The 26622-nt window shown below is 37.9% G+C and overlaps 1 protein-coding gene across 8 annotated transcripts in view; it reads left to right on the top strand.

Annotated features, from left to right (window-relative positions):
- The window catches only part of btrc (beta-transducin repeat containing E3 ubiquitin protein ligase), a 161018-nt gene that overhangs the window by 14272 nt on the left and 120124 nt on the right, over positions 1-26622 (top strand). For 3 of the 8 annotated variants that reach the window (XM_008116051.3, XM_016995626.2, XM_062976340.1), the window contains exons 2-3: positions 13174-13242; positions 23631-23738. The exons of 1 other annotated variant lie outside the window; for it this stretch is intronic. In XM_008116051.3, coding sequence (XP_008114258.1) covers positions 13174-13242; positions 23631-23738 — 177 coding nt within the window. The remainder of the gene's footprint in view (positions 1-13173; positions 13243-23630; positions 23739-26622) is intronic. 4 more of the 8 variants (XM_062976341.1, XM_003224222.4, XM_008116052.3 and 1 more) reach the window with 2 other exon arrangements.

A 26622-nucleotide genomic window follows, 5' to 3' on the forward strand; every position in this document is an offset into this window, starting at 1 on the left:
TGCTCCTTCCACCCACACGTCGCATGCCTTGCGTACTCTAGGAATGCCATGCTTCTTAGCAAACTCAATATCTACATAGGAGACCGTAGCCCCTGAGTCCAGCAGTGCCAAAGTAGAAACAAGTTCCCTTCCCCCAACAGATAATGTAATGGGTACGAAAACATGCTTCCTCCCCTCAGTTGACTGCTTGAGGAGCCCTAGTGCGTTGGACTCACGTCGCACTAGGGCTGGCCTTTTCCCGAAAGCTGGGAAGGTTTCACATTACAATTTTTGGCAAAATGCCCAGCATTCCCACAGTACAAACACAAGCCCAGCTGCCTCCTACGGCTCTTTTCCTCTGTAGACAGCTTTTTAAAGACCCCAAGCTCCATGGGCTCTTCCCCCATCACCACAGGTGCCCTGGTTACATGCATGGGTGGCGCACACATTGCTTTTGAGTGTTTACGAGCCTCGAACCTTGCGTCTAAACGCAGCACCTTAGCTACTAAGGCGTCCCAGCTTTCAGCCGGCTCCAAGCGTGCTAATTCATCCTGGAGCATATCACTTAACCCGGCAGTAAATAAAAGCATGAATGCATTTTCCCCCCAATCCAGCTGGTGGCGATACAGGTTAAACTTATTTAAGTAATCCAAAACAGTCCCCTTTCCCTGTTTCAACCGATACAGAGCCCACCCAGCGTTCTCCGTGCGGAGAGGATCCCCAAAAGTATCAGTTAACAACTTTTTGAAATTATTCAAATTGTCCTTGACTGGGTCATTTCCCAAAATTAAGTTAGTGGCCCATTGTCCTGCGGGACCGGTCAACAAACTCAAAATAAAGGCCACCTTGCTAGTGTCTGTAGGAAAAGCATGAGCACTGAGCTGAGAAAAATAAAGCTCCACTTGTGCCAAAAAGGTTGGCAACTTGCACCTGGTTCCGTCAAAGCGTTCAGGAGTCAAAACATGTCCTTTCACAGCCTGAGCTGTTTGGCTAACGGTAAAAGCCGTTTGCAATTGGTCTACTTTGGCCCTTAACTCATCCATCGTCTTCCTGACGGGTTTATTGCTGCAATAAACTTTTTATGGGCGTTGGGCAATCTGTCAAGGACAGAACGCCACAAGATTCAAAGTAACAGAGTTTATTAGATTACAGAACTCAAAAATGCCCGTAAAACACAAGGGCCAGGCAGTTTTTGCCTTTAGGAGCAAAAAGGGGCAAAAGTAAATGTTCAAAAGATAAACCGGATTAAACCGGAGTTTAATCCGGGTAAAAAACAAACTGCTTGCTTCAGCCTGGGTATAAACGAAACGATAGCCAAGGAACAAAAGATACAAAGAATGCAACTAATTGGCAGCAGATTCCTCTCTGCTGCCAACACTGTGCTTAGAGTAACTTGCGTCGCTCCCCCACACACACAGCAGACAGGATCTCCAACACGAGTAAATCAGCCAAGGATTGTAGCAGTTGAGTAGACCAGTTCCGTTCCGTAGATCAAAGCCAGAAGCAGACGTTTGTAGTTTTTCCAAGTCCAAGAAGGGGGGAAGACAAGCCGTGGTCAGTTCAGTCCGAGTTCTCAAAGCAGGAGATGGCGTCCGTCAAGAAGACGACGGAAGGTCAAGCTAATAAGAGTAAGCACAGGTTTGCACAAACAAATGCCCACACAATCCCTCCCACCGTCTGACCCTGGATTCCAATCAACTTACGTCACAGCACAGGAAAGCACACAAGTCTTCAGGGAAGCGTCCCACACACACACGGATCCCAAGCGTTTGCCCAGATTACCTTGCCCAACGCAATTTGCAATTGCTCCCAAGCCCCATTTTATGCCAGTTACAAATCTTCATCACTGTCAGCTGTCCTCCTTAACCCGGGCGTTTCCTCATCACTTTCCTCGTCAGAGCTGGAACACCTCTGACTACGCCCAACAGCATCTCCAGCTGTGGATCCCGTCCCATCCCTCCAGCTAAACCATGGGTCTAATCCTGAAGGTCCCCATTCATCTTCTGTCCCATCATGGCCAGTGGCACCCACTTCCTCCCTTACCCGAGTCCAATCCATCTCATCCTCCTCTGAGCTAACCAGCCCCTCCTCCATTCTCTCCGTAAACCCTTCGAAAGACTCCTCGTCAGATGGTGCTGCAAATATGTCTCGCAGTCTTTTTCTCTCTCGCTCCTCGAGAGTATCTGACTCTCGAGGAGTCTTACGCCCACGTCTGTCAGTAACAGAGCCATGAGGCTCAATCATAACAGCTTAACTGTTTAGTATCCATTTTTTGTCTGAGGGATTGTTGTTACTGTGTGCCTTCAAGTTGTTACCAACTTATTATGCCTTTAAGAAAAATCAATCACGGAGTTTTCTTGGCAAAATTGGTTGTTTTTGCCTTTCTTTTACATTGAGCATGTGAGACTTGTCCAAGTGCACCCAGTGGATTTCCTGGGCTAAACAGTGATTCAGGCTCTGGTCTCCAAAGTCATAGTTTAACACTCAAACCACTGCACAATGCTGCCTCTGCAGCGGATTCACCATAAATTCAACCTTACATTTCTCTTAGACTGTAATATGGACAATGTTTTTAAAATTCTCATATGGAGAGCAGCATTCAGCTATTCTGTTTACAGCTGAACTATTGTGTTTAGTTCAACCTTAGTTTTATTTTCATTTATGCCTGATGTTGCTGATTTGGCTGAAGAATAGTGACACAAATTGAAGCCGGTGCTTAAGATGAATTTAATTGGCATTGAATTGTAATCAGAACTGTCTCACTTGTTAGATCAACTAAATAATATTTGAAGTGACAGAACGTGTTTTCTGAAGTCAGTCTATTATAGATTAAAGGGTTTTGTAATGCTAAAATCTGCATACAACAGCAGTGTAGAATTTGATTAAGCCTGAAGTCTTTAAATACGTGTGTAGGGAAACTTCTGTGAGGCCAGACATAAATCTTGAAGAATCTCGAGGAGCAATTGCTTTTCTGAGGGTAGTAAACACTGCTATATATATATATATACTTCTGCTCCAGTAAGGAACAAATAAAAAAACTTACGGGCAGAGGAAAAATTTATAAGTTTTTAAAATGATAACAGTGACACTATGCTAGAACAATGGCACATGTAAGTTGCTTGTCAGCTTATGGTGACCCCATGAATTTTATAGGGTTTTCTTAAGCAAGGAAACTCAAGAGGCGATTTTGCCAGTTCCTTCCTCTGAAATACAGTCCACAGTGCCTTGCATTCATTCTCCCAGAGCTGACTCTGTCTAGCTTCCAAGATCAGACAAAATGGTGTCTTTATCTTATTTAAGCCCATAGGATTATAGCTTAAATTAGCACTCTTATTTGGGAGAGGTATACTGTAAGACAGTAACGTTGGGCTTAATGTTGAGGATTCTTACATTTATTTTGCTTTCCTTTGACAGAAAATGTACGTAGTTTTCAAACAAAGTTTATAGAAATTGTTTTAGATCTTTTAAAGATAAAAATACAAATCTAGTATAGTGGTTTCATTATTTCGAATACTATTCAGTTCTAAATTATGGCAATTAAAATACTCTCATTTTACTATTCTAATGATCATGTAGGGCTACTGGCAGGTATTGTGCAAGGATTAAGTGTACATTAGTTGTTTGAATATTCCTTTGTGTTCAAATGGTAGATGCTTAGTTAGCATTTGGCCAAAGTTGGATGCTTATCTTCTTAGAACCTGTGAGACTAAAATTTTACTTTTTGGGTTTTAAGCTCAGCCTGTTGGTTTCAGGGCGTGCACTTCTTATATTTAGGGATCAAATGTTCTCTTCTGAAGTCTTTAATTTAGGAAATCCACAAAACTGAAGATAGTTCCTTAAATTAGCTTTAAATTACGCTGCAGCCCTCCTATGGATGAATTGAATAAGCATTGCATATATTTGTCTAAACTACTAAAATTGCAGATAGAATCCTTAAAATATAATAAAATAGTCTTGGCTGGGACTTTGATTAAATATAATCTAAACTACTCTACATATGCCTGCATCAAAAAGAAGCTTCCCTCCTTCAAAGTTGTTTCAAATGGTTCTGTTAAATGTAGAAATGTTCCGATGATTATCTTTTTTAATTAAAATGAGAAATCTTTGTTTAAAGTGGCATTCTTTTTTTACGGCCTCTTACAGTCTCTGTAACAATCATTTCTTAAGTCTGAACGTTTTTAATTCCAGGAATCCATTTATATAAAACTATGTTTAGACTTAATTAAAGAACAATTTCTTACAAAGCTTGTAAATAGCCAGGAAAAAAAGGGGACAGAAAATAAAACTGACATTCACACTTAACAAACTGATTCTTACAAGGTATGTAATATGCTATAAAAATACAATAAAACCCATTTTATAAGAGTTCATATTTTCTGATCCTTGTTTTCAAAGGTATTTAAGAAAGATATCAAGGTTCTGTGAAGCAACATCTGTTTTTGTGAACGGACTAGAAGCCACTTCAGTTTCATCTAATTAGCAGTATAGAGCTAAACCTTATTAGTTTAGACTTCTAATTAAAAGACTTTGAACTCACTTCTTGCTCTCTTACACCTGTCTTTGAGTTTGGCAGCTTTGAATAACCTGCAATTTTATTTACTTATTTGCAAAACAAATTAAATTATGGGAAAGTGAACGGACACACTTTAGCCTTCGCCTGTCCTTTGTTTCTTCACTCAAAATATGCATACTCTCTGGACTTGGATTTTGTAAGGGATTTTTCTGAAAACTCCTGAGAATTTACTATTGGGTTTGGTAGGTGGAACATTTTTTTTCTTCTTCCCATCCCTGTTTTTATTTTCTTTATAAACCTGTAAGTACACCTTATGGTTTGGTGCAGTAGTATACTTTTCTCTGTGTCTGGAACAAAAACAAATAAAGCACCCAGCTCGCCTGTGTTTATGTTTTTGGTGACTAGTTAGTTGATTAAATATAAGGCTAACTTAAGCTGTATTAAAATCTTGAGCTGATCAAATAGGCAGCCTTGAAAAATAACAGTGATTTTCATCTTTGTCTGTATAAACAGCATCTGTTCGTCCCTATGATAGTTTTTTTTATTTTGAGTGATACTATTTTGCCTTCATAGATTAAAGTCAACTTTTCAATTATACAGGGTGTTTGAAAAAGAACTCCCTATTCACCATTTAATTTAAATGGTGAATAGGGAGTTCTGTATCACTATTTTACTTCAAATGGTTATTCCAGACTTATTTCTTTATTCACCATTAGGTTCTAGGAAAGAGTGGCTTGTAAATAACAATTTTAGAAGTTGGGATAGGACATATAGCACACTCATATACCGTAAGTACATGTTTGACAAATATCTAATAATGTATTTTATTCTGTAATTGATTAAAACACCTTTTCATTGGAAAATCAACATAACCAACAACCTTGACCTCTCTACATTTCTTTTTTTTATTGAAGTTTTACCTTATAAGATAGAGTAAATTAACATTGAAAGAGTGAGAACATTTGATTGTATAGAAAGTGGGAAAACTGAGATTTTAAAAGGATCAAAAAGGGAGAGAGAGAAAACCAAAAACCAAAAACAAAGCTAAAATGTCCATATTTAAATAAAAAAGAAAAAAAATCTGAACAAGTGGCGATATAAAAATGCAAAGTACTTGGCAAAGAAATACACCAAAAAGCAAAAGCAAAAAGCTCACTGTTTCACAACCTGTTCACAAGCCACCAGCAATTGTGAACTGTAGTTCTTTTTTTTTCTTCATCATGACCTTTTTACATTTCTATGTGCTATACACATGGAAAAAAAACAATTTACATCCCCATACCAAAAAAGGGAAATGCTAAAGAATGTTCAAACTTCCGTACAGTGGCACTTATTTCCCATGCCAGTTAAGGTAATGCTCAAGATCCTGCAAGGCAGACTCCAGCAATACATAGAGCGAGAGTTGCCAGATGTCCAAACCGGGTTCAGAAAAGGCAGAGGAACGAGAGACCAAATTTCCAATATCCGCTGGATAATGGAGGAAGCCAGGGAGTTTCAGAAAAACATCTACTTCTGCTTTATTGACTATTCTAAAGCCTTCGACTATGTGGATCATAATAAACTATGGCATGTGCTTGGTGGTATGGGGATACCAAGTCACCTTGTCTGTCTCCTGAGAAATCTGTACAAAGACCAAGTAGCCACAATAAGAACAGACCACGGAACAACAGACTGGTTCAAGATTGGGAAAGGAGTACGGCAGGGCTGTATACTATCGCCCTACCTATTCAACTTGTACGCAGAACACATCATGCGACGTGCGGGGGTTGACGAATCCAAGGCTGGAGTTAAAATTTCTGGAAGAAGCATTAATAACCTTAGGTATGCAGATAATGGCTGAAAGTGAGGAAGAGCTGAGGAGCCTTATCACCAAGGTGAAAGAAGAAAGTGCAAAAGCCGGGCTGCAGTTAAACATCAAGAAAACCAAGATCATGACAACCAGACCGATTGACAACTGGCAAATAGAAGGAGAAAACGTGGAGGCAGTGACAGAGTTTATATTTCTAGGTGCAAAGATCACTGCAGATGCAGACTGCAGACAGGAAATCAGAAGACGTTTACTTCTTGGGAGGAGAGCAATGGCCAACCTTGACAAAATAGTGAAGAGCAGAGACATCACACTGGCCATGAAGGTCCGCATAGTCAAAGCAATGGTATTCCCCATAGTAACCTATGGATGTGAGAGCTGGACCATTAGGAAGGCTGAGCGAAGGAAGATAGATGCTTTTGAACTCTGGTGCTGGAGGAAAATCCTGAGAGTTCCTTGGACCACAAGAAGATCCAACCAATCCATCCTCTAGAAAATAATGCCCGACTGCTCACTGGAGGGAAGGATATTAGAGGCAAAGTTGAAGTATTTTGGCCACATCATGAGAAGACAGGAAGCTTGGAGAAGATCATGATGCTGGGGAAAATGGAAGGAAAAAGGAAGAGAGGCCGACCAAGGGCGAGATGGATGGACGGTATCCTTGAAGTAACTGGCTTGAAGTGACGTCCTTGAAGGAACTGGGGGCAGCAACAGCCAACAGGGAGCTCTGGCGTGGACTGGTCCATGAGGTCACGAAGAGTCGAAAACGACTGAACGAGTGAGATGACGATACACATGGACTTGCCTCTTACACACTTGAATACAGTAGTCCTGTTTACTTCAAGGGAGTGAGCTCTTGTACACATCGTTGCAGTGCAAGGATTGACTCTTATTGCAATTGGAATAGATTCTCCAGGGCAAGAGATTATTAATTATCAATATTCTGCCCCAAGCGACCACTGCCAGCATGAAGAAATGAACACATTGTGCCATTGTGCCAAAGCACAATAACTCTTTCATGTACTAATTTTTTTAAGTGAGCAAGAATAAAGTATATACCTTTAAATCTGTGGAATTGTTTCAGGTAAGTAATGGATGCATTGTGTTTTTGTTTTAGGAGGGATTCCAAGCTGAATTTGTTTTTCTGCTGGTTTCTATGCAGTACGAGGGAAGTGCAGTGTTCAAGTTAACAGAATTTTGTTGCTTCATTAAATGAATGCAATTAGTAAAAGCAAGTGGTAAATTGGCTAACACATCATTGAAGTATTTAGCTTCATAGACTTGGAAAAGTGGGATTTTGTGCTCTATGACCTCTCTGTTTGCATGTATATTATAGACACGGGAAAGAAAAGGTTGACCTTAATATTTGCTTTTCACTAAATCGTCGCCTTGCAGCAGTTATTTTCTACCAAATAAGAAGTTTAATTTCACGCCCTGATTATTGCTAGCATATGCAGGTGGATATTTATTTTATGTGGTAAAAGGAGTTTTCCTTGGTAAATTGCTCACCAGCCAATGGCACTATAATTCATCATCAGTAGTTAGTATTATGTTATAATTTTTGCTAGTGGTGTAAATCAAAACAAAACTAGATGCCCGCCTTTTGACTATGTAGAAATTGTGGGACGACAGAGGTAAGTATACATAGGGTGAAGATAAGAGGTATATGTATGAATGAAACCATTAGAATATATAATTTGCATTTATAAAACTATAACGCAAATATCGTGCAGTTAAATCTTGCCCATCAATGGCCAGATTGTAGAACATTTTTTTCTTTGTGTAAGAAGCAGGAGATTTATCTATGATTTATTACAGATTGAAAACGTGGGAGAACACTTCTCATTTTTTTATTCCTTAATGGCCCCATCTTGGTGGTTTAGTCCACATCATTGTTTTAAGAACTTAATGTGTACGTGTGTCTGGAGCAGTAAGGAGGCTTCTGGTTATAAGTTATTACAGAGTTAACTTGAAGAAACTAGAATTTTAACATAATTATATGGCATTGTTGATGCAGCTGGTTTCTGATGTCACTTGTAAGTGCTCTCTAGCATAACCCAATTGGTAGCTTTTTCTTAACATTGTAAATTCTCCTACTCTCATTTAATGCTGTTTTTTCTTTGACATCTTAATTTGGAGCAGCTCATTATGTGGTTTGCCTTTGTTTTCTCTTTTGTCCATATATTAAGGTAGGTGAAGTACAACCGGTGAGCCAATGCATGACATTATGTCATGTCCCACTAAAAGGGTGCAGGAGGGAAGGAATAGCCACTGCCCTGTATGCTATAGTCCACTTGTTGGGCTTGAAGACATTGTATTCCATGTTCTTCTTCAATTGTGTCCTAAACAGTTAGGAATTAACAAATCTCCTTTCCCTTTTAACTAGTGTCCTTTGACCTATTATTTGGCCATTGGTACAATAAAGATGGCATCATCTCCTGTAGATTTTACTAAGGAAGGGTGGAGAGATATCTCTAACCAAGTAAATCAAGGCGACATAAGATAACTATCTTATGAGATATTTGTGAGCAAATTCTCATCTTTTTGGAAGATGTGAGTACATTTACAGAGACATACCCATGTAACCAAAAATACAGTCAAATGTAATAGAAGTACAGTAGAGTCTCACTTATCCCACACTTGCTTATCCAACGTTCTGGATTATCCAACGCATTTTTGTAGTCAATGTTTTCAATATATCGTGATATTTTGGTGATAAATTCATAAATACAGTAATTACTACATAGCATTCCTGCGTATTGAACTACTTTTTCTGCCAAATTTGTTGTCTAACATGATGTTTTGGTGCTTCATTTGTAAAATCATAACCTAATTTGATGTTTAATAGGCTTTTCCTTAATGCCTCCTTATTATCCAACAAATTCGCTTATCCAACATTCTGCCGGCCCGTTTATGTTGGATAAGTGAGACTCTACTGTAAATACTTAACTTCCCTTCAAAGACCCCATGAGGGACAAGTTCTTTATTCTTGCTATATATTTTTATGTAAGTTGATAGAAGATACTAGCAATTGGCTATTTTCAACGTAGAAGTGACTGTTACCAGTGCACTATACTTACATGTGTTCATATGTTTTGCGGAGTATACACATGACCACTCAATCTGCTGTGGGAAGTGACCTCCATGTTGAAACATTATGTACCGTGTTTCCCCAAAAATAAAACAGTGTCTTATATTAATTTTTTGCTTCCAAAGATGCATTTTTTTCAGGGGATGTCTTATTTTTCCATGAAGAAGAATTCAAATTTATTATATACTGTACAGTAGTTGCCATCACAAACCAGCATAACCAGACAAACTGTGAACCTTATCAAGAATTTCTTGTTATTACCATTATTTCCACGTACAACAATCTATGGTACGTAGTGATCCTGCATGCTCTGATGTTCTGTTTGGCGGGCATGCTTCCAAACACAAACTTTGCTAGGTCTTACTTTCGGGGGAGGCCTTATATTTAGCAATTCAGCAAAACCTCTACTAGGTCTTATTTTCAGAGGAGGTCTTATTTTCAGGGAAACGGTATCTCTTTCAACGGTGTGATGAGATATATTTGGGTACTCTTGACAGCTTTGCCTATTCTGGGACAGGGAGGGTGAGGTATAGAAAGGTATCAGTATCTCAACATAGCAATGTAGTAAATTGAGAGCAGGAATTCTGTTTCTAGCATTCTTCTGTTACTTTAAGTATGTATTGGTTAATTTTACAATTGGCTACCCACCTGTTATAACATCTTTTATCATTAAACAAAATTAATTTTTAAAATGGTCTGGAGCTGTCTGCTTTTAATGGGATCTGAGTTTCTTTAGTCCTATAATCTGCCTCATGAGGCTTGTCTGTCTTCTAGGAAGTGTAGCATTGCATCATTAAAATATCACCCCCCTGCTGAGAGAAACATCAGTCCTATCCACTAAATGGAAATGCTGATGCAGTGACAAGTGTTTCTAAAAACTGTATTAAAAATTCATTTATTCTTAGCTAAGCATTTAGCTAAGAACAAATGAATTTACAAAAAGGGGAGAATAATAAATTACACTATTCTTGTTGTTAACAGATATATCTTTCCAATGGACTGCATTAAAATAATACATATTCTGTCAACCCAGCAGTTGATACAAAAAGGGGGCTGAAGAATTTTTTTGTAGCTTCAGAAATGAGGGGCTTCAGGGAGATTGGCTGGGTGGTAAAAGGTTTATACTGGTAAATAAACTGGGTGATCAGTTTGCATTACTATGCTAATTTAGCAATATTCTAAAATAGAATATTTTTTTTCATATCTCTGGTCCCTACATTCTTAAACAAAAAAGAGTAACATTGAATGCTAAACGCCAGTTGTGTTCTTTTCTTGCCTTTCTTTTCAGTGTCCCAGTTTTTGGTCCATAATTTCCACAGCTGGCTTTATTTATCCTTTCTTGTGAGGGTGGCGAGGCAGATATTTAAGAACCTTTCTTGCACAGAAAGTCTTATTTTTGCTTGCTACTTAATTAGCACTTGTTTATGACAGAGCCTCTGATTTGATTTTTTAAAACAAATTGCACAGTAAAGAAGTTGATATTTAAACTGTATGGTAACCATGGCTCCAGCTGTGATTCAAATATTGTAAGCCTTCAGGGGTTGTATTAGGCTTAGAAAATAGGAACGGAGGCCTGTAATTTAATGTCTGTCTTTTAAAGGCTGCTTTTATATTATTTTTAAGAAGAGAAACAAATGCATTCCATAGAACTTAAAATATTGACTTATTCTAAAAAAAAACCCAGCTTTTCAGCTCTCACTAGAGACTGCTTGGATCCATTAAGTTAAAACTGGAAGAAGGGGTAAAGGACTGTTATAAAACAAAAAGTGAGTTAAAAGATTACAGGGGAGAGATGGTCAGTATGAAATTGGAGTGAGCTAATGGCTTTAGTACATTGTGGGAGAGAGGCTATTGAAAAGGCAGCCCCAGAAGTAGATTACATATTAAAAGTGATGTTTGGTCTGCAGTATATTACAGAATTGGAATGTGGCAGGTGTTTGGCTGGATAATACATGGAATGATGGTAAAGTTCCCATGGGATCATGCTTGTAAAACTTGTATGGAATTACTGCATTTACGCGTTTGTGTTCCAAAAATCATTAGGTTGACTACTGCTAGCACAAGGTCTTTGAAAGCTGAGTTGACAGATGCAGGTTTACACACAAAACCCGAAGATATGTTCTAGATCATTAAAACACATTATTGAAAAGTATTACAGTAACAGAGTAAGTGTGTCTTGGAACATCAAAGCACTATAAGTAAACAGAAAATTAGCCATTTCAAAGCATATCCTTTTAAGTGGCTACCTGATTCTTGCCTTTTTTTTTACACAGATCTGGAGTAAGTTCAAGTAATGGAATAAAATCTAAAATTCCTGTCCATAACTGATCTCTGTCCCTACTTTAAATGATTTTAGTACTATACCTATATTTTCTCTTCCTTCTGTTGATAGTGTAGTTATCACACAGTACCTCTTATTTAATACATTGCTGGTACTGGCAAGTGTTTGAGTGCAGAAAAAAAAATTGGTAATTTATGGGTGGAAATCTTTTTAGTTCAGAGGTTAGTTTCGGAATATGTGTCAGCTGTTGACTCTATGGGAATGTAACCAGATGAGATGTTTAAAGAGAAGGAATTCCATTGACCTGTGGTATCTGTTTTGTGGTTCTGCCATAATTTATGACTCTCATTCTGAGGGACCCAGATGCTGTGGAATGAAGGGCACAGCCCTTAAAAGAAACTATTGACTGCTGTTGCTGTGTTAAGAGAAAACAATCACAATATGTTAAGTTATATAGTGTTTCTTTTAGAGGTTTAGAGCAGTGGTAGTTAACCTAAAGTCTAGGGAACCCTGAGGAGGAAGTCGATGAAGGAATGAAAGAGTACCTAGGGCCTAGGCAACAACATACTGAACAGGCAGATAGTAAGTGCCTGCGTGTGCTCTTGGCTCTGCTGTGAAATGTTGGTGGTCCTCCCTCTTCCATTGGCCTCTGGGAAGCAAATCAATTGACCAAGACACCGAGAATTTATCTCCCAGTGAATTCATGATTCCTCTCTGCTGATCCCTATCCCAGTCCTGAAAGCAGCATCCATTCAGGTGGAAAGATAGGAGGATGCCAATCAAATCTTCTGTAGAAGGGAGCGCCCATAACATGGGAGCAGCCACCAAGAAGGTGGTTTCCTGTGTCTTCGCCAGGTGTATCTAGGATACTGGTGGGATCAAGAGAAAGCCTTTCCCTGTAGATCTTAAAAGAACAAACAGACTAATATAGGGGATTTCTTTGTTTCAGATAGAGCTGCTCTATATTACTCTATATGTAGAGTGTCATTTTAATAAGCTAGATGGTTATGGATTGCTTTTTTCTTAATTATGGTATCTAACCCAATAGGTTGTTTTTTGTAGAGATAATTCTATATTACAGATAAGTTGTTTTCATTCTTTTTGTCTTTTGTAAAATTATGGAACCTTGCACCCCCATGAGACCAGACACATTATTAATATTATTATATTTATACCCTGCTTTATTTGATTCAAAGCTGCACATTATATGCTCATATTTTGTTTAATATTCATTTGTCTTTTAAAGGCTTTGACTATTACAATTCTGTTATATTTATTAATCTTTTAGAGATGATTAGCTGTGCAGAATCCTGTTTTCGTCACTGTTCTACTATTCTTGTAGTTCTTTTACTCTAAAGTATTTAGAGTAAACCTGCAGTTAAGGAATGTATTGTTATATGTGTTACAGAGCAACTGCTTGGGATTTATTATCACCTGGAAAAAGGATTAGGTTAGCCAGGTCCCAATGTAAAAGGAAGTCTCTTATGTCTATTTTCTCCTAGCCAAGAATACACATGCCTAAAGATGGATTCCAGCTTACGTCTTCTGGATACCAAGCATGGCTAAAGCAGGTTGGACTGTATTACTGTTTCTCATCTCTTGTGAGGGCTTGCACCAGAAACCAGTGAATGTTTCATTTGTAAAGTACACATGTAGTCCAACAACCTCGTGGTGCTGTGTAATAGATATCCACTACATCTCTATATTTGTCTGTGTTATATGTTTGCATGTTGTGTGCATTTCCTCTTTGAACTCCTCATAAGTAAAAGTTCAAACAAGGATCATCGGAAGGGAGAGAGAAGGACAACATTTGGAAAAAAACTGCAGCAACAACTCAAATTGCTGAATTAGAATTAGCCTTCAAGTGTGAAGGTCTGTGGTAGTGGTAATAACAGCGAGGCCAATAGGTTAATACACAAGAGGCTTGCATCTAGAGCCTAATTCAGATTTGATTGGGTAAAACAAGTGTGGACATTTGCTCACATCCCATAACAATCCAGCAGTTTGACACAGTCTGACACTATTGGGAGTCCCTGCTCAGATGTGGTCTAGTGCTATATTACTGTGGTGATTATTAAAGGCCAAGCTTTAGATGTTTTGGCAGCCTGGCTCTCGCAATTGCTGTCAAGATCTCAAAACAAATGAAGTATGAGAGTTCTCCCAAAAGAATCTTGTTTCAAACTTTGCATGTATGACACATGCATGTTCACAACATGTATGTGTATTTTTGGGGAAATGAAACATCATTGCAGTAAAAGTATAGTTATTCTATTGCGGGAAGCTGGAATTGCTGTTGTGTTATTGAAAAATGAGATCTGAGCTGATAAACTGCATTCTATTGTAGAGGAGAAGGTAGAATGAACATTATTTTGGAATTCTGAGCCTGATGATGTAAACAAAACATTTAGATTAAAAGTAAGGAAGCAAACGAATGAAATATATATGTTGTAGTTTTAATTTAGAGAATAGAATCTTGTGGTCTCACATCCTTTATGACTGCTAATCTGCATGTGTTCTCAGCCTTGTAGGCACGAAAACAGACAAGAGTATCTTATTTGTTTTATTCAAATATCAGATTACTGCAAAGAGATTGATGAAAGGAATGTAAGGTGCTGTCCTCTGAGAAATTATCCTAACCACCTTTATTTTACTGGTCCTTGAATTACATTTGCATGGTATCTTTAATGACCCACTAATGCACAAAGTTGTTTGCAGTCACAACTGGGATAAGAACAGTATAGTCTACTCCAAATCTTATTGAAAAATAGATTTTTTTCCTTTTTATTTAGGAGGAATGTTGTTAAACAAATTAAATTGTAACTGGTTCTCCTACTTGTCTGCCTGCTTTTTCTCACTGCCACCTTAAGTTTGATTGCTGATTATTAAAGCACCTCTGTATCCTGTATAATAGTAAATGTTATAGCTACACTACTTGTCTAGGCTATGTTGCATTGGTAAATATGAAAGGTTTTTTTGTGTGTGTGTTGAGATATATGAGGTACCAATTTGGTTCTATCTCATCATTCTCATGTGAGTGAATCAACTGCTTATCATAAACATAGATTACCTATTTCACTTTTAAAAACGTATTACATGTATATTGTGGATTCTGCAGTTAATGTTTGTTAATACCTTACTACAATATTTAATGCAGACATTAGAATTGAAGGAATACTTTCCCATTGAGAGTGGGAAGACTTAACACCGAAGTAAAAGAGCTAATGGCATGTGTGTCCTCACCATGTATTAAATACAATTTTACTGGGAAATTATTTGTCCAGGTAGCAACTTGAACATATTTTTTATTGATTCAGATTGTGGGAATAAATATGATGGAGCTGAAATCATTAATTGTGAGCATCCAATAATGTTGAAAATTCCTCTGCTTTTTCCAGTTATTTTCCAGAAATGTTTATAAAAATGGTCATCACTTAATTTATATGGCATTGTCACTCTGTTATGTTTTCTCTTCGTGAACTTTGTTCAATTTATTTTTACAAAATAAATTGTAAAAAATAAAGCTACATCTATGATTCTGCTCACTATTCCTGGTAGGTGGAACAGATGCGGCTGCTAATCCAGGAAGAAGAAAGGAGTAATAACTAGAAATAGGAAACTCAAGAAACGGTTGCAACAAACAAGTTTGGAAAGGAGTCAATAGTCTCCTTTTAAATGGATTTCCTGGAGTATAATTTAGTCCCCCCTCCCCCTGGTTCCCATTTTCAGCCCAGAAATGTACATGGAGGAATATTGAGTACAGTCTCAGGAAGAAAACATGGTTTAAGCCAAATTGCCAAGTTAAATTATCATATTAAAAGGTTCATCTTAAGTAAAGCTAGTGGAGATCAATAAGTGAATTGCAGCTCTATGTGCCTGAACAACAGAGTGATTAGACTTCTTGCTGCTTATGTAAATCTTAATTTTAAATGAAGATAAACACTCCCCTTTAATATTATTTCAGCTCTAGAACATACTAAAAGAATAATAGGCTGAAGTTAGAATAATTTTCAATACATGCCTATTATTATTCCTCATACTCCCGTCTTTCACTGTAGAATTAATTATTTCTTATTCTGTAGAATTAATTATTTCTTAGCCTTGACTAAACCTTTAGGAATTGAAAAATGTATCGTGCAAAATTGTGTTATCCCAATAAATGGAGACTAAGGAGTGTCAACAGAGAAGTTGCTGACCGCAATCTCCACTTTGCTATCAGGCACAAGTGCTAGATATGCCCACAGCCAAGCTCTTTAGCGTAATAGACCCATGTACTCATCTCTCCAAAAGTCCCACTATCTATTGTACATTGTGAAATAGGCTTTCTTAAACTGTTGCTGCTATCAAAGATTCAAAGCTTAGGCCATTTCAAAAACTGTTTTCTATGTTCTGTACTCAGTGGAATAGTTTCTAGAAACACATTGTACCTTATTTTCGGCACATTGTTCTGGACAATGTAGGTATGTTGAAACAAATACGTATAACTCCTTTATATTTTAAAAAAGTCTTTCTTCATTCTTCCTTGTTTCTTATGAAATAAATAGTTTATCAACATTGTTCCTTTTGTCTTTTGTGGAAAGAAGAGGCTATAACGTATTGAAGGCCATCTGGTAAGACAGGAGCTTAGCTGTTCATTTCAACCCAGGTAATTCAATGGTGATTCACTGATTGGGTATAAAAATAGCTAGAGTGTAGTACTATAGTTATTGAATCAGGACCAAATAGTACCAGACAACAACCAGCATCCAAAGGTCTGCAACACAACTAAGGGCAATGTTAATATAAGTAAGTTGACCTTCTTTTCAGCTCATCTCCTATACCTGAATGCAACATTACTGTGTTATTAGACTCTATCTGTAGATATCAGGCTAAAATCTTAACTCAAAACACTCAGATTAGAGTTTTTACATTTTAATATAAATTGTATTGCAAGGCTTAACCATTCAGCAGCAAGTTTGCCCATTCCCTCTTACTTTGTTGTATCCACACTGTCAGATAGCAGATTGTTAAGCTACATGAACGAGAACTGCTCCTTTTTTCTCCTATTTTTTGTTATGAAATTGCAAAACTGATGATGACGATGATGATTCACAAATGATGGCATAGTTCCACTCAGTGAAGGCAAAATATAGTCCTCAGGCCACATCTATAATCTTTATATTTCGATAAAGGAAATACTATATTAACAACAATGTAGGCAACCTGTTTTTACCAGCCAGTCTAAAACAGAATGGAATTATTTGCATGAATATTAGGTACAAACGCTGTTTGCTTTGTATGTTGTTTAGCATTATTTGTATGAGTCTTTTAATGGCTTTGCATTTCCCCTTACTTTGTTATGATTTGCAGTATTTGAGAGAATATACCCTATTAAAATGCAACCATCTGTTTTTAAGTTAGTGAAGAATTACTTCATGCAGGCTTTATTGAAGATATTCATTGTGTCTGGGCTGTGGTTAATAGCATTAAGAGCCAACACAGTAGTGTAATTTTTTGTTAAAGTAATGGAAAAAGTAGGGCTTCAAAATTTTGATAGTTTTACTTTACAAAATATTGAAAAAACATTGTTGAAGCTTTCTATTGATTAGTTCTATTTCAAATATATTGTCTTTTTATATTTTTTTACATCATATTCTCATTTGTCCTTATATATATATGAATTCTGTTCTAGGAGAAAGGCAATATATAAATTAAATAAATAAAGTGCTGGTTTGTTGACGTTTTCTCCTCACAAGGTCCTTCAATACCTTTAATGAGCACAATACCTATTTAGATGCCACATTTCATTGCGGTATGGAAATACTCATTTCTTGTACGCATCCCAGTGACCAAATACTTGGATTTTTTTCAGACCAGATGTATGTTTTATGTAGTTACTTTTTAAAAAATATTGATGACACCATAGATTAATTTTAGGCTAGGTAAAAAAGGTTTCGCCTAACATTAAGTCTAGTTGTGTCCGACTCTGGGGGTTGGTGCTCATCTGCATTTCTAAGCCGAAGAGCCGGCGTCGTCCGTATACAGCTCCTAGGTCATGTGGCCAGCATGACTTCATGGAGCGCTGTTACTTTCCCGCAGAAGTGGTACCTATTGATCTATTTACATTTCCATGTTTTCAAACTGCTAGGTTGGCAGAAGCTGGGGCTAATAGCAGGAGCTCACTCCATTCTCCAGATTCGAACTGCCAACCTTTGGTCAGCAAATTCAGCAGCTCAGCAGTTTAACCCGATGTGCCACCTGGGGCTATCTTCAAATATATTTAATAGGTATTGAAACACAGAAACTTAACATTAAATTCAAAATGTAAAGGAGGAATGAAACGGGATTACATCAGGCTTGGGAAAAAACTATATAAGAACTATCCCCTTGCTGCTGAATGGCAAAAATGAGAGTTTACCTGTCATCTGTTCCAAGAGAACATAAAGGGCACATGGATGCCTCTGCTCTCTGTACCGTAGCTGCTGATGCCATTTTACAACTCAGACATTCTAATAGGCCAGAAACTGTACTACTACAGAGAGAGTAAAGGGGGTTGGTGCTTCCTTTAGATTCTCGAGTTGTCCACAGATCATATTAAGGTCTATAATTTTGGCCTCTAAACCTAACCCAGACTTGGATTGGGGGGGGGGGGAATCCAGGATGGGAATTCTTTTAGTGTTCCAACCACATCACTGTCCATCTGTCTTCCTGCTTAAACTGCTGGAGGTGGTCTCAGAAGTGGTGTTAAGCTTCCTCAAATTTATTGTATTAGGGAATTTGTACATTCATGCTGAGGCACTCTAATCAGGGGCAGCTCAGGATTTCATGGCTTACATGACAACCATGGACATGTCTCAGTTTATTAACTGGCCCTACAAATGTAGCAGCCCACATTTTTTTTGCTGGTCAGGATGATTATGTTCTAGGGGTGGGGAAGTTGAAAAAAATCCTGTTGTCATGCACAAATCACTAATAGGGTTTAGATTTGCTGGGACTTCTAGCCTCTTAACAACAACAACAACCATAACAACAACATTATTCTTTATTCTTATAACCTGCCACTATCTCCCCAAAGGGACTCGGAGTGGCTTACATGGGGACCAAGCCCAGCATAAACAAGGAATTCACAGTTGCATAATTAAAAACATATAACAAATACAGTAAACAATATAATTAAAACAATTAAAACCAGAAATGTAAAACATCATAAAAATATATCAGTCAACATCACAACCAGTAACTGGAAAAAGTTGGCATGTTCAGATTTGAGAGGGAAGGGCAAGGCTTTTGCAAAACACAGAACAATAGGGCCAGGGCTGGATATAAAGTGCTGGATGACTAAAACAATAAATTAGGGCTGAGCAGCCATGATCACGAGCTAAACCTTTATTCTAAGGCACACTGGAACATAAAAGTTTTCAAGACTTAAAACAGTTCTCCTTCAGATGGATCCTGAATTCTTTGAGGGATATTCCAGTTGATAGAGTTGGTGGTTTAGTTGATGCTCGGGAATAGAGAAATTGAAACAGTTGCTGCCAACTATCTTTTACTTGGAAGAAGAGCACAACCTTGTTCGTCTTAAGTCAGTGAAGAACTTGAGTGGACAACTAGAACGATGATAGAGAAAAACTCAGGATGAATTTGACAAAGCACAGGTTAACACCTATTTTAGGCGTTATTTTAGAACCTACTTTGTAGTAGTGAGGGCAGCAAAGAAATAGTTTTTGCTGCCTATTACGTCAGCTCAGGGCCATTCAGTGCTGCTGTTCCAAGTAGTTAAAAGGCTGTTACATCCAAGACCTCAGATTGCTGAGGATGTTCCCTCAGAAAAGCCATGCCAAATTTGCTACTTTGTGGAGAAAATTGCTCAAATTCATTCTGACTTGGATTCTATGCTAAGGAATCCACATGGAATTCCCTCTAGGGAGGCAACTAAGACATGTACTTGTCTGGTTCTAATTCATGGGTTTCAGTTTGTTCAACATGATGTTGAGGACAAGTTGTTTGGAGAAGTGTGGCCAGTCACTTATCCATTAGACTCATATCCATCCTGGTTAATTAAAATTGCCAGATTGCCAATTGAGTGGTAGTGGTTGTAAATGCTTTTTTGAAAGATGTGTGTGTTTCAGTCTCTCCAAAAGAAGTAATTGTAAGATACTGGTTGAAAAAAATAATCATTGGACCCAACCTCCTTAAGTAACTATTAACTAGTTTCTAACTTTTCATTTCTAAGTAAGGTCCTAGAGTGGATGATGGAAACATAACTCCAAGCTTTCTTGGATGAAACAGGTTACCTGAATCCATTCCAGTCTGGGTACAGGCTTGGTTATGTGACCGAAACAACTTTGGTTGCCTTGGTATACAGTAAAAGCTGTATAGAATCAGTATGTCTCCATTGGTCCTCCTGAATCTTTTAGTGGTAGTTGATATCATAAATCATGGTATATTTCTGGGTTGTTTGACTGATATGGGACTTGGGGTATTGCCATGCAGAGGTTCCAGTTTTTCTTGGCTGAGTGTTCCCAGAGGTATAGTTATTTAGGTTTTTGTTTTTTTGTTTTTTTGAAAATTCACCTATGGGATAACACGGAGGTCAATACTGTTCCCTATGCTTTTTAACATCTGCAAGATAACCTCTAGAAGATGTTATCTAGAGCTTTGGGGTTGGGTGTCATTATCATGCTGATAATGCTATAGCTTTTTTTTTTTTACAACTGATGACAAGAAGGCTGTGATAGTTCTGGATTGTTGTCTCAATGCAATGAAAGACTGGATGCAGGTGAACAGATTGAAACGTGATCCAAACAAGACAGAAGTGCTGGTAGTCAGTAGGAAAATCATGCTGGGATCATAGTATGCTCTGGATGAAATTGCACTCCCTCAGAAAGATTTGATTAATTACTTTGGAGGTGCTCTTGGACTCAGCACTGCTCTTGGAAAGCCATGTTGCTGTGCTGACCAGGAGTGCTTTTGCCCAGCTTCTGCTGGCACACTGGTTGCACTCTTTCTTGAGACAGGCATATCAGGCCCAGTAATTCATGCCTTAGTTATTTAGATTAGATTACCGCAATGTACTATACATGAGTCTGCCCTTCAAAAATGTTCAGAAGCTGGAACTCTTACAAAATACAGCATCCAAACTTGTGTCATGTGAGCATTTTAAAGGCAATATAACACTCATCTTGCAAGAACTGCCCTGTCTTCCAGTTTGCTTCCAAGCTGAAGTCAAGGTGCTTGTGTTGACCTACAAAGCCCTAAACAACTTAGGGTCACAATAGCAGAAAGACCACCTCCCATATGAACCTCCAAGAAATTTGAGGTTTTTGAGGGAGGTCTTGTTGTGTGTCTCAATATCTTGTGATATTAGGTTGATGGAGTCTTTCTCTGTAGCAACACCTTTAATTTGGAACTCTACCCATGCAAATTAGGCTGGCCCAATATCTTTTTAAGCTTCTGGCAGATAGCAAAAATAGCGCTCCTCTTTATGTTTTTATCTTTGTATAGTTTCAGTTGTTTTTTATTGGTTCATCACTTTGGGAGCCTTTGTGCGCTTGGAGGTAATGCAGAAATAATGTAAATAAGTATTATTTCCCACTGTTCAGAAAAATAAATGTCAGGGAAAAGACTTCTATCCAACATTTCCCCCCAAAGCTTCAGTTTCTGTATGCTAGGAGAAGGATATATCTGTTTGTGTAGATGCACAAAATTAGTGACAAGAGTCTTCTACTTGCATTCTAACTTTCCAAAAAGGTAGGTGCCCCCTCTTTAAGGAAAGAGCTACTCTAAGCCAGCTATTTGCTCTTTCTCCTTGGCTGGAAACTCTGTACTCACAGCAATGTATATTATTTGTTTTGACTTTTAAAACATTTGTAGCTGATGGGGATGCAAGGAAGAAATTTTGTTGAATAGTTGCCCAGTGATAAAGAATGTGGCTCTTATTTGTGGAGATGTCAGAGCAGTAGTGAGTATTTGAAGCAAGCAGCTTGACCAGTCATTTGAACAGGGTCTATTGAGCTTTCTTAGTGCAGGGGCAGCAAATGAAGGTGTCCTGATGGGTCACTCCTGTGATTTACTTGTGTTGTGTTTCTATTGAAACACTGGCGGCCTTTTGTTTGAGTGCGTAAATAAGCTTCTCTCAGACACCAGTAGCAATTTATAGCTTCTGCTTTCTTTGGATAGAAAGCAAGAACAGGAATGACATTTTCCATCCATATATAGTCCTTTAAAGACAATAAATGTTGCTTTCTTTAAAAGAAAACAGAAAGCAACACACTGAAGGTTAATATAAATCTTGTTACACAGAAGACGTGAGAAACATTCTAAGTGAGTTCATCAAACGTGAGAGTATGAATGAGTTTACTTCCTCTTTATGAGTGATACAGCTGTGCAATTACCCCAATCTGCATTGTCACTAGACAGGGCTTCTCTGCACCATTCAGATCTATTCTTGTAATCCAGACTATTGTGTGCCATAAGCAAAGAGCAGGTGTATTAAAACAAGATTCCTGCAGAGCGGATAATGACAGGTAACTCAAGAAACTTATGTTACTTTGATTCTTAAAATGCCAAAATAAGAAAAATTACATCCATTACTGAGAGGAAGGTGTTTGCAGTGTAGAATGTGCAATATATTGGTGACAGCCCATCGTTTTGGAATTTTCTACAGCTGTTGCATTACCTGTGTACATAGTAGTTTACAGCAGGGATGAATAGGAGCCAGAAGGGCTGCAGTACCCCCTTTTTTGGCTCTTCCAGAGAACTGCAGCACACCATATCAGCTGCCATTTTGGGCAACTGGCATGATGCTACAGCATCTTTCTTGCCTTTCAGATCTCTAAAGGTACACTTTTGGGGGAGGAATCCTCACCAATCTACTGAAGCTCCAAAATGCATGGAACATTGCGGAGTCCGTATGGGTTCCAAAGGGGTCAGTGAATCTGCAGAGGTCACCTATGGCCCACATGATTTCCAGTCTTGCTTTACATAGTGGGCAGATTTTACTCCTGAGCATACATAAGAGTCAATAAAAGGGAAGGAAAATGAAAATTGCATTCCAAGAGAGAATACTGGAAGTATTAATCCGCTAAATGGTACAGTTAACTTTGCGGGCAACCTTCAGTTGACAAGTCTTCATGCTTAGCCAAGCTAATCTTTGGATGGCAGACACACAGACCACTACTAGAGGAAAGCCTTGCCAGATTGGTACAAGGTGCCAGAAATTGTTCTCTGCTGGCATAACCGTGAGGTGGTAGAGTAGCTCTTCGGGGACTGGGAAGACTTCTTATCTTGATTTAAGACATTTTAAAATGTTAACTAAAGAGATGCACTGAGAGAAATGCCATTCTGCCCATTTATTAGTTATGGTTAAGCAATCAGGATTGGGCTGTTGAATGTAAATAATTCCATAGATTCAGAGAGTTGGATAGTGTTTTGCAGAGTCTGCAATATAGAATGTCTATCAATTCATTCTTCTCCTACTTGCCACAGCACACAACATCTTGACCAACTATGTTTACTGAAATTTGAAGTCAATTTCAAATCATGGTTAAGTACAAATAATAGTTACTTTAACAATGGTTGTGATACTAAATTGTCATGATTAAGACCAGTAGGGAAATTTGTACAACTAAGAGAAATGAACATACAATGATTACGTTGTAATGGAAAACATGTGGTCCAGAGAATATTGGGTCATGTTGTTTACATTAGAATATTCTGCGAACAGTGGTATAAAATATTGAACATGTCACTGAATGGCATTCTGTGTGTGTGTTTGCATGTTTGGTGGTTTCTACCCTTTCCCTTCCCTTTCTGCTTTTCTCTAAGGAGGCTATACAGGTCAGTAACACGTAGGTGTGCAGGAGCTGCTCCAGCCTTGTAATATCAGCTATAACTTTGCTGAGAACTTCAGCCTCAGAAATTCCTATAATCTGTGCCATCCTGTTTCATACAGTCCCATTTCATAGTTGTCCTTTCTCTACAGTGCTCTATGCCCCGGTCTCTGTGGCTGGGCTGTTCCAGCCTGGCGGACAGCATGCCCTCGCTGCGATGCCTCTATAACCCAGGGACTGGCTCACTCACAGCTTTCCAGGTACTCTCTCACTCTATCTGGCTCTCTTGAGTGTGTCTGCTGCTTGTGTTTTTGCTTATGTTCATTAACTCTTACCTTATTATTATTATTATTATTATTATTATTATTATTATTATTATTATTATTATTATTGTAGTAGTAGTAGTAGTAGTAGTACAGTACTAATCTTAATGATTTGTTTCATATGTGCATCCTTCATGCCATTCAAACGATTAGCTACCATCTTCATCTTGCATGGATCCAGAGATGACTGATAATGCAAAAATATCAAATAGAATGAGATAGTTTCTTGCTCAAGCCAGTCAGAATGCTTGGCAAAAAACAAGGTAACAGCTAATTTGGTGAACTTCTGATTTGGATGTACTTAGAGTAGGAGGTCTTGCTTCAATATTTTATATTTTATAAGGGAAATGTATTTGATTATTAAATTGGGGATAGTAATACCATAACAGTCTGGTCCTTACATTTAAGTGTAATCCTTTTCTACCTAGCCATATATAGAATGGTAATACAATGGAAGAAGTAGGAAACAGGCTGATAAACTGAAGTTTTCCTCTGGTTCACCCTGATAATTCCAAATTAATAGAAACAGACCATTGTATTTTTGGGGTCTGAGGCTCAATGAGTCAGAGGTACTATTCTGAAAACACAGACCAGAAAATTTACTTTGTGGTGTCATTAAAATGTTGAGCAAGTAGCTGATAAAGAAAAAGGTACTTCACATTACATTTTAAGATTTGTGCAGTCATCTGCCCAGAGAAAGGTATTCTACAGGATAGAATCATGGAGTTGGAAAAGTCCAACCAGTCCAACCCCCTACCATGTGGGAATACACAGTTAAAGGGCATTCCCTAAAGATGGTCCTCCAGCCTTTGTTTAAAAACCTCCAGAAAAGGAGACTCCACAACACAGTAGGTTAGGCTGTCTTCCTTGTCAGGAAATATGTGGTTATTTCACTAGTGAACATTATTTATGATATACTAACAATCCTGTATGAATTTATAGGAAAGTTATATTTGTTTAAGGCGGAGATTAACAACTTGTGGCCCTCAGATGTTGCTGGATTGCAATTGCCATGATGCCTTATTGGCTATTACATCAGTCCAAATATATGTGTTGCCCTTTTGAAACTAAAATAGGGGTGTGTGTGAAATAGTACTTATTTATCGACTGACATAAAGAGGATGTATCAGAAGTTTTATGTAGATAGTTGAAAAGAACTACAAGGCTAAATGCAGATTTACATGAAAAAGAGGTGCATGCAGTGTGTTGCTCCAGAAAAATGAATAATTCTGTAGAATTTACCAGCACCTGGGAAAATCTATGGGTAGGTAATTCAACATATTCTGAAGGATCATGAATCATTGTGACTGTCAGCTAGATAAGTCCATAGGTTTGTGGCCAAGAAGCTATGATTTGACTTAATTTTCAATCTGGCTTCTTGCCTTGACTGATATGAAAATAGTGCTGATGCATCATAGATCATTCTGCAGTGGCTCTTCTTGTTGAGCTGCTATTTCACATTGAGGATTCTATAAGGGACCCTTTCAGTCATTATTTCTTGCTGCTGTGCGTTGTTTGCTGAAATAGCCTTTCTCGCAAAACAAAAATACTTTGAACAATGTGGTAGGATGATGCACCAAAACTGATTAAATTTGGTTTACATCAAATTAATACATTTTTTAACAAATTCTTCTTTGAAGGATTCAGTTTTAATTATTTCAATCACAATTTAAATCACTAATGGGAAAGGTTCTATTTACTCATTACATTTTAGTAGAAGTTGGTAAACATGATCTTAATATATGTCCAGGGATGTAGGTTTCATTAGAAGGTAGGTAAATACTGAGCAGTTATTCACAATTGTTCTCAAATTAATCTTCAGTTAATCAAAAGTGTGAACCATTGCATTTATAACCCAACGTTTCCTCTGTGTCCCCTTTCTTGGGGTTTGTAATGTATATTAAGTGTTTACAATCCATGGATTATTGTTTTCTTTTCCATATTTGTTACCAGATTTTAGTTAGAGAAGAGTCTGTCTCTGTATCTTGAAAGTGCTATACCATCTTTTCCTTGTATTTTAATTCTACCAAGCGCTCCACTTTTAAAAATGGGAGGTTTATCTTCTAATGAAGAATCCTTGAATGAAACTTTTGTACTTTCATTTCTTTTATACAGTCCTTCAGCATATTGTTTCTGTCATCTTTTTTATTTCTACTTGGTCGTGTAATGTGTTCCCCGATTTTCCTTTCATTTCACAGATTTTGTGAAGGGTGTCTCTTGTTCTTCTTTTTTTGTTGCTGTCTTTTATTTCTCGGCATTGATTATTATAGTAGTTCTCCTATTTCCTGCACACAAGTCATTGGATGGTTGCATTCAATATTCTTACTCTTATTTCTGTCAATTTTTACTTTAATTTCTCATTTTGTCCTTTACTGCTTGAAGAATTTCATCTATCATCCATTGGGACTTCTCTTTCTTTTTGACTGTAGACCAGTGGTTCTCAACCCGTGGGTCCCCAGGTGTTTTGGCCTTCAACTGTTAGAAATCTTAACAGCTGGTAAACTGGCTGGGATTTCTGGGAGTTGTAGGCCAAAACACCTGGGGACCCACAGGTTGAGAACCACTGCTGCTGACAGTATCTTTTTGCATTCCCCATGACAGTGTCCCTGGCTTCAATTCAGAGTTCTTCTGGCTTCTGCTCAAAAAGCTTAATACTTCAAATCTATTTTTTTTACATTATCTTTAAATTCTATGTATTAGTGAAATCCATATAACAATACCCACTTTGGCACTGCTCCAGTGGTTTTGATGAGTTACTTACAGCTTATTTACAGTGAGGTTATATAGCTAAATCTTAATTTAGGGGGCTAGAAGCTGAAGC

The sequence above is a fragment of the Anolis carolinensis genome, chromosome 3 (genome assembly GCF_035594765.1).
Source record: "Anolis carolinensis isolate JA03-04 chromosome 3, rAnoCar3.1.pri, whole genome shotgun sequence".
In the NCBI taxonomy this organism is placed as follows: Eukaryota; Metazoa; Chordata; class Lepidosauria; order Squamata; family Dactyloidae; genus Anolis; species Anolis carolinensis.